The 9,003-nt window shown below is 42.5% G+C and overlaps 1 protein-coding gene across 1 annotated transcript in view; it reads right to left on the bottom strand.

Moving 5' to 3' along the window:
- Window positions 1-222: 222 nt before the first annotated feature.
- The window catches only part of tln1 (talin 1), a 96,990-nt gene continuing 88,209 nt past the window's right edge, over window positions 223-9,003 (bottom strand). The window contains exons 52-57 of the mRNA XM_072372305.1: window positions 7,249-7,373; window positions 6,814-6,939; window positions 6,435-6,497; window positions 6,165-6,347; window positions 2,235-2,360; window positions 223-1,521 (exon numbers count right to left, since the gene is read on the bottom strand). Of these exons, the coding sequence (XP_072228406.1) occupies window positions 1,387-1,521; window positions 2,235-2,360; window positions 6,165-6,347; window positions 6,435-6,497; window positions 6,814-6,939; window positions 7,249-7,373 (758 nt within the window). The 3' untranslated portion in view covers window positions 223-1,386. The remainder of the gene's footprint in view (window positions 1,522-2,234; window positions 2,361-6,164; window positions 6,348-6,434; window positions 6,498-6,813; window positions 6,940-7,248; window positions 7,374-9,003) is intronic.

The raw sequence follows: 9,003 nt of genomic DNA, 5'->3' as shown, positions 1-9,003 counted from the left end.
GCCTGGAGAAATGTGGGTCTGATGTGAGGCAAACATCGTTTGAGATGAAAAGGTGAGAAAAGTGAAACTTCACAATGAAGTACAGACTAGCCAATCAAATTCTGTGACTTCACATGTAGAGGAAGTATCAGACATTCAACCTTTGGGTTCTGTTTTTTCTCTAAAGTACATTTTATCATCTGAACATGTCTTTATGTTGTGAGCAAAAAGAGAAGAAAACGGTTTAAATGAAAACTGACTTTATTGTATAGAAATCTCTCTTACAGTTCCCATCAGGTGGTACTACTGTGCACCAGCATTATATCATGGTGAAGTCCAGATATGAGCAAAAGAAAACAAACTTTGAATGATTACAGTCATATACTGCTCTGGTTGTTCTAAAACTATGTCCAATAAAATAAAGCTACCGGTGCGGTTACTGAGCAGAGTGATGATGTTATTGCATTTCAAAGGCAAGTGACCTAACAAGAGCACTTTATTAGCTGAAATACAGTGCTTATTTTCTATACCAGTAGGCTTACATTAGGTCCATTTAATAAACTCATCTTTATGCAAGTCGTATTAACAGCAAAGCATTAGGTAGCCAAAGCATCGATGCATACCTCCGATCAACATCATGACTGACAGAATTCAAAGGAGTATCACATTGCATCTGACACATATGATACTAGAGGAATCAATAAACACTTTGTAGCCAAATATAGGCCCACTGAGGTCATTAAATATATGGCTTAATAATCATTACATAAACAAGTCCTCCAATGTAATCCAGAACTAAATTCTAACACACAGGAAAACAATATATTTCATATCTCACTCTTTAAAAAAAATACTGATTTTCCCAATAATTTCTTGAATTCTTTTTTTATAGATTTTTAAAAAATCGCAACTTTAAAAATTTCATTCAGTTGAAGTAATATACTGAATATCATGAGACCCACTACTCGTCATGGTCCTTTGTAAATGTGTTCAGACAAAACGAAATGTGCACAGAAACCTTGCATAGACTTTGAATAACTGGACTTGTAGCAGAATAACTGGCAACAGATGTAACAGTTCTAATAGTAAGGGCAAGCAGAATCATTTCATGAAGCCACATAGCATGTACACAAAGTTAAAAAGAGACATACTGAAAAGTATATGAACACATATCATCCAAAGCAAAGATAACTTAAAACGCACTTGAAGGCATGTATTTCAGTATCAGCTCAATTGATTATCAATGGTATTGTTACACTTTTACTGTGAAAACTAAAGACAAAGACGTCCTGATACCAATCAGCTCATTGTTCCATTTCTAGTGAAGCATTAGCAGTGGGGAGATCCTGAGCTTTCCAGGAAAAAGCATGACTGTTGCTGCTGCTGTTTGTTGGCACACCCACTCGCTCACTGTTCCTGACTGTCCTCTCGCAGCTCTGAGGGGAGGAACTTGTACTGCTGCTGTCTGATCATGGCCAGCTTCTTCCTGGCCTCATCCAGCTCCCTTTCTTTCCGCAGCATCTCCTCCTGAGCTGCAATGATCTGCAACATCACAAAGTCTGTTAACACACTGAGGAAACACCAGCTTAAAATTGTTCCCAATCTTACTATTCGCAGTTGAGCTTTTCCAGAGGGTAGGTCGGAGAGAAAGTGCATTCTAAACTAAGCTGAATCTGAGTTTTCCAATGCTCATCAGTATGTCACTGTATGACAGATGAAAAAGTGCTGCACACACTGTTCATCATTTGCTGGATGACACGTGTCTCTTGGAGGTTTGGCAGAGAAGTATGATAATTACACAACAACAGTGTTTAAGAACTTTAACCCATCCATTACAGCTTCCATCTCGATTTCTAAGAAAAAAATAGCATTTCTGATCAAAACTTTGCAACTGTCTTAACAGGGTCAAAACACTCATGTGTTTCATCAGGTCTGAATGAGTTAGAGAGACAGGTACAGGTGCACAGCAGTTCTCAGGCTCTCCATAAACCCGAGCAACACAACTCACTTCCATGCTCAGGGAGTGCAGACTCAAAGTATTCAACGTGTTGGAAAAAGAATGAAGATGTGATTGTTGTAACCCTGTGTGTGAGCAGGCTTTCCCTGTTACTGTTCAGTGTTCTTCACTGCCATCGGGACGGCACACATTCGGCTCCTACACTAAGAACGAGTGAATTTCTACACGGATGCAGATGGTTCCATAAGGCTGAAAACTTTTGAATGTATCCATGCTGTGTTCAGGCTCTTTGGCTCACCTGAGCGATGCCTCCCACCATCTTACTTTTGACCACCACAGCCTGGTCATCCTGAGCATCAAAGGCTGCTTTCTGTGCTGCTTTCACCAGGTTATCGGAGGCTCTCTTCACAGCGTTTCCGGCCGCCTACAGAAACAAACAATGAGTCAGGACTTTTTCACAATGACAACAATAAACGGACAGAAATCAGTAAACAGTATAAAAAAAAGGACAATACAATACCTTTTGTAAAATGATTAATATCTCTGGTAATGGACTGTGACTTACACTTTGAGTTAATGTGAAACAGACCCACTGACAGAGCTTTTGTAAAAACTGTGAGAACAGCTGTGAAAGGCAAAGATGACCAGCTAACTGAGTCATGCTCAGAGCTAAACAGGAGCTCATTGGACAGCTCTGCTGTAACGCCACACGTTTCCTTCAGCAGCCATGCCATACAACATGACATTAGCAGCCCGATTCGTCACTTAAACACTTTGGTCGCACAGTAAACTGGAACTTTTAAAGATTTTGTCCAAACACGCATCACTGTTGAATGTTTGGAAAAACGTACATCAACTTTAAGAATAAAGATGACTTCTCACTCCAAGTTATTACAGACAGTTAGGATTCAGTGATTCAAGGTTCACTTTATCATTAAGCAACAGGGTGAAAGAATTTGAACTCGGAGCTTTCTCTAATGGGGGCATTCATTCCCAGGAACCTTAGGAACCAGCCTCTCTTCAGACAGCAATCTGAATATTTGCTTCTTTTCTCAAAAATCAGCTGGCCTTTGATTCCGTTCTGTTTTTCTCTGAGCTGTGCACAATGACACTCCAGTTTCCTCCTGATATGGCATCTCATCCTTGTTTGTAATTTGGCCAGTAACAGTTGTTTTTCTGTGGGAATAGACATTGTGATGGATGTAAGAGCTATTTTCAACTCGTGTGAGGACAGACTGAGCTCCTGTTTCTGATGTGAGGGACATCCCCTCTTGTGCTGATATTAAGATATCAACGATAACATAAATGAGCTGACTGGCACATGCTTTTAGTGCACAGCTATGGATGTCATCAGCTTGAGCAGCTCAGTTCACTCACGCCGTTGGCAGAATTCTTCACAGTCTCTGCAGTCACACAGTGGCATGTCCTCCAGACACTTTTCAGACGGTTTTGGAGATCAAGGTGAGGACAAAAGGTACTTTAGCTCATCATGCTTTGTTGTCTGTGATGCTCTGACCTGCCTGCTCCACATGCTTGGGACTCTGGTCATGTCAGCTGACAGGTATGGGTCCTTATCACTTTACTTCCTTGTCACTGTTCCTTCAGCATCCATCTTTCCCCTGGACTCATTACAACAGATTTTTTCAATATAAACTTAGTTAACTGTCTACACCATTACCAGCTTGTCTTTCATTCACAGCTGTATTGTGAACTAGATGGTCATAGTCATGTAGTTTGTCATGTAGCTGATCCAAAATGCTGCAGCCAGAGTTCTGATGAGAACTAACAGCAGAGATCATGTTTCTCCAGTTTTAGCTTCTCTTCATTGGCTCCCAGTTAAATTCAGAATAGAATTTAAGAGTCTTATCCTCACATATAAAGCTCTAAATGACCGAGCTCCATCATATCTTAAAGGTCTCATTGTAAGATATTTTCCTAACAGAGCACTTCGCTCCCAAACTGCAGGTTTACTTGTTGTTCCCAGAGTTTCTAAAAGTAGAATGGGAGGTAGAGCCTTCAGTTATCAGGCCCCTCTCTTGTGGAATAAGCTGCCAGTAAATGTCCAGGAAGCAGACACCCTTTCCACTTTTAAGATTAGGCTTAAAACGTTCCTTTTTGATAAAGCTTATAGTTAGGGATGGCTCAGGTAATCCTGAAACATCCCATAGTTAAGCTGCTATAGGCTTAGACTGCTGGGGGACCTCATCTGTCACACCTTTCCTCCTTTGCTCTCTTTTTCCCCCTGTTTAATTTCACAATTGATTTTATGTACATGTGATATTATTGTGGTTATTAACTTGTGTTTCCCTGTTCCAACAGGTATCCTTTGAATGGCGTTATGGTGTTTTTCCCCCCTCTTTTCCCTCTTTTCTGTCTTCTCAAACCCCAGCTGGTGGAGGCGGATGGCCACCCTTCCTGAGTCTGGTTCTGCCAGAGGTTTCTTCCTGTTAAAAGGGAGTCGTTCCTTTCCACAGTCGCCACAGGCACGCTCAGGACGGGAGATTGGACTGAAGACAAGTTTCGATGCAATCTGTTGGTTTCCTTAGCTAGGATATTATTTTTTGAATTGGCTCTATATGAATTAATTGGATTATGATTACAATGAATTGAATTCCAATTGGCTTGAATTGGACTATATTATTGAAGTGCCTTGAGATGACAATTGTTGTAATCTGGCGCTATATAAATAAAACTGAATTGAAAAATTGAATTGAATAGTTTCTTGTGATAACAAACAGGATCTTTTGATCCCGCTTCTTCACAGGATTTAATCTAGCATTCAAAGATGTGAAATGAGAGTGGCTCATACAATGTCCAGGTACATATTAGTGGATGAGCAATTACCAGAAACGTCTTTATTAGCTACTATTGTAGCATATGCATTATTGAAGTGGCCACATGTTCAACAGAGACTGTATATTGGTCAAGACTGAGTAATTACAGCTGTAATAAGGACCATGACAAGGAGTGGAGAGAGCAAATGCTCCTGGTGTAATCATAGATCCAGACTAATGTTTCCAGCTCCCGGTGCCACGGGTAGACTGGGCAGATTGTTTCCAGAGCCCCTGTCGACGTAAACGTATGGGAATTACTGTGGTGGCAGCTGCAGGCCCAGAAGAGGAGGAGATAAGCCACCGCTGATTGGATCAGAGAATATGAGCTGGCCTGGGCAGAGCGATGTGCTCACAGCTAGCATACACACAGCCTTAAAGATAGTATTTTTGGGAGGATGAGGGGACAGGAGATACTGGCACTTTCTGCTATGGCTTGCAACTGACTGCATCAGTTACACATAAAGGTCACAACAACCCTACTGTGCTACAATATTTCCACCATTGAGTCAGTGCTTTCAGTGCAATTCATGAGGGAAAACCAGGAATATCTTTTTAAAAAGGCACCCTACTGATTCTACACAGAGGTCCATCAGTTTTGTTATTGACTGCCAAAAAAGCTGTTGCATAATGTCTGCTCTGTAGTCACCCTGTCAAGCCTAAAAAAGACGTCATCAAAGTGGCCAATGTCTTTGGATTTGACTAAAAGTCAGGATATCCCTGTTGTTATCGCACTTCAGTCCACCGAGTTTCAGGAAATCTTTTCACACCCTGTCATGTATGAAAACAGCATTCTTCTGCATTTATGACAGCTGTAGTTTTTGTGAGAATAGTACCACAGTCACAGCTATTTTGTCATACTCCACTCAGATCAACACCATAATGAAGCTTTAACCTATCCAACTGGGCCAATGTGCATCAGCCTAGTTGTAGCTCCGAGCAGAGAAAAATCAAACCAACGTGCAGAACACACAATGAATGGACAAAAATGGACATACTTTTCTGATAACTAGATGTGCAAAGTACAACTAGTATTTCTCCTTATAAATCATACTCTCTCTTCTGACTAGAACACAGCTTGAAAAACGGTCCAGTAACGAAGGGCATACTAGAAATCTGAGGACACGGTAGTTCTGCTCAGTATCTGGGCAGGGAATACTGCACTTATCCACAGCAGCAGAGGCTGCAGGCTCCTTTTCCCTCAGCTTCACCTCTCTTATAACTGCATCTTGACACTTCTAAGGATGATGCCTTGTAATTTCTCTGTGGAAAATATGCTTAGATAGGACAACTGCTGTATTTTAATTCTTTGGTAGAGAGCTAAATAAGGTTTTTTGAAGAGTGGCAGTAACACCATGGTGTATATAAAGAGTGGTGGTGTGTACTGCAGTGCTGACCTGGAGCCTCTTCATGGTCTGGGAGTCCTGGTCAGCCTTGACCTTGCAAGCCACCAACAGCTGAGCAGTGGAGGCCGCCACCTGCTTGGCTGATGAGATGAGCTTCTCCTCACTGGCATGTCCCTGTACTGCAGAGTTGGCTGCCTCACACAGGTTGTTGGTTGCTGCCGCAACCATCCGAGCCTGAGGAGCCGAATGACATCAATGGTAAGGAATTTCACAACCACGTTCAAAAGATTTTTACATTTAAGCTTGAAGAAACAGACTTACAGCTGAAATCAGCCCCTGAGACCACTGTCCATCATCCACGGCATTGGCTGGGATTGCTCCCACCTAAAAATATAAGACAACTGGTTTCAGTATGTTTTTTATGACAGTTACCAAAACCATGTAAAAACTTTAAATGATGTTCAAATCTAACTTTTTGGAGATTTTGGGAGAAATGAACAACCAGATCCTCATATAGGTAAAACCTGTTCGATTCATTCCTAAAATAAAAGCAATGAATAAACCCAGGCTTTGGTTTGAACATCATCTCCATAAATCATATTCAGTATTCGAAAACTCACTAATTATAGCAAGCAGCACAGGTGAGACGCACTGTTAACAGTAGGTTTTGTATGGTGCTTTCAGTTGGGTTGTGACAGACCTTTCCTTGAGCTACAAGCTCCCTCTGTGCTGCTGAAGCAGCTTTGACCAGAGCACTTGTAGCGGCGGCAATGGACTTGGCTGCCTCCAGAATCTGCTCTTCAAAGTTTAAGCTCTCGTCTGCCTCCTGTTTAAAAGAGGGGGAAACCAACAGGCCATGAATACACTGGTCTTGGGCTGTGATGAACTCAGAAAACAATGTGAAAACAAAGAACCGTTAAAACAGCTGGTGTATTGCATAGGAAGAGCTGGTGTTCAGAATTACTGAAAAGGAGAAAATTAAATGCCAGCAGTGTAAGGTCTGTGGGACAGCAAACATTCATGGTATGGCAAATTGACAGGCCAGAGGATGTGAAACACATACACTGAGTGTAACCCTGTGGCGAGGTTAACAAACTAAGTGTGAATGCCTCTGCTCTGTAAAAAGTCCTCTAACCTTGGGTTTGGTCCTCGGCCTCAGCTGCTCCAGTTTCTTGGCAGCTGCTTCAATAGCTGCCGCTGCTCCCAATAGTTCGTTCTCTGCGATGACAGTAGGGTCCTCTGGGTCCACCCACTCTGTGCCTACAGCACACAAAAATAACATTAGGTCAGTCTGTACTTAAAAACGAAGTTGATTTGTACTTGTTCCAAAGATGACCAACAGAAGGCAGATGGTGTGGTTCTAGTCAAATATCCCTCCAGACCTTCACAGGTAGGCCAACTAAGCTAAGTTCACCCAAAGAGGCTGAATTTTCAATTTGTCTGTTCTATATGTCCATTGCAAAAACAAAAGAAAGGTTTGTGCACAGCCTTGGATCTGAACATGAAGCAAACACTGTCTCAGTGCAATTCAAGTACCAAGGAATGTTCACTCTCATACGCAACATGTACAGAACTGCCCAGTGAACAGTGCTGCCAAACACAACCGCAGTCGTGGAAAAGAAAGCACACTTTGTTCTAATTCGAGGGATTTACGAATCAGAACCGAATAAAAAAAATCTTTCGATCTATTACACTGTGTTGATATTCACTGAACAAAAACCTTCCACAAGAATTAAATGAGTACTGTGAGTAGCAGCTAGGTGCTGCTAATCAAATGCACTTGGTTAACCGATCATCAGCAAGTATGATCACCTCTATAAAAGCAGAAGTTTAGTCAGTTTGCTGGCTGAGAGCATTGAGGTGTTTTCAGTTGTCAGTCTTCCCAGGAATGGACGGCCCAGCAAGTTCACCCCAAGGTCATACTGTGCAATGCTCTAAGAAACTGTAAAAAAGCCTCAGACTCTACAGGCCTCAGTTAGCATGTTAAAGGTTAAAGGTCATGACAGCACAGTTAGAAAAAGACTGAACAAGGATGGCTTGTTTGGAAGGGCTGCAGGAGAAAGCCTCTTCTCTCTAAAAAGAACATGGCAGCACAGCTTAGGTTTGCAAAGCTGCATCTGAACAAAGCTCAAGACTTCTGGAACAATGTCCTTTGGACAGACCAGAGCAAAGTGGAGATGTTTGGTCCTAATGCACAGCAGCACGTTTGGAGGAAACCAAACACAGCATATCAGCACAAACACCTCATACCAGCTGTCAAGCACGGTGGGGGAGGGCTGATGATCTGGGCTGGTTCTGCAGCCACAGGACCTGGGCACCTTGCAGTCATTGAGTCCACCATGAACTCCTCTGGATACCAAAGTATTCTAGAGTCAAATGTGAGGCCATCTGTCCCACAGCTAAAGCTGGGCTGAAACTGGCTCATCAACAGGACAAAGATCCCAAACACAGCAGCAGATCTACAGCAGAATGTGTGAAAAAGAAAAGAATCAAGGTGTTGCAATGGTCCAGTCAGAGTCCAGACCTCAGCCTGACTGAGATGCTGTGGTGGGACCTTAAGAGAGCTGTGCAGAAACCAATGCTGCAAACCTCAATGAGCTGAAGCAACGCTGGAGAGAAGAGTGGGCCGAGATTCCTCCAGAACCATGAGAGAGACTGATAACGTTCACTGCTGCTGGAGCTGCTGCTGAAAGCTGCTGGATCAGTGGTTCACTTAGTTTATCACTCACTGCTGCTGCAAGTTGCTGGTTCAGGGGTTCACTTAGTTTATCACTCACTGCTGCTGCAAGTTGCTGGTTCAGGGGTTCACTTAGTTTATCACTCACTGCTGCTGAAGCTGCTGGATCAGGGATTCACTTAGTTTATCACTCACTGCTGCTGAAGCTGCTGG

The sequence above is a fragment of the Leuresthes tenuis genome, unplaced genomic scaffold (assembly GCF_036924035.1).
Source record: "Leuresthes tenuis unplaced genomic scaffold, fLeuTen1.0.hap1 SCAF_19, whole genome shotgun sequence".
NCBI classification, from domain to species: domain Eukaryota; kingdom Metazoa; phylum Chordata; class Actinopteri; order Atheriniformes; family Atherinopsidae; genus Leuresthes; species Leuresthes tenuis.
Note: the sequence above shows the minus strand (reverse complement) of the source record. Positions and strands in the feature narration are given on the sequence as shown.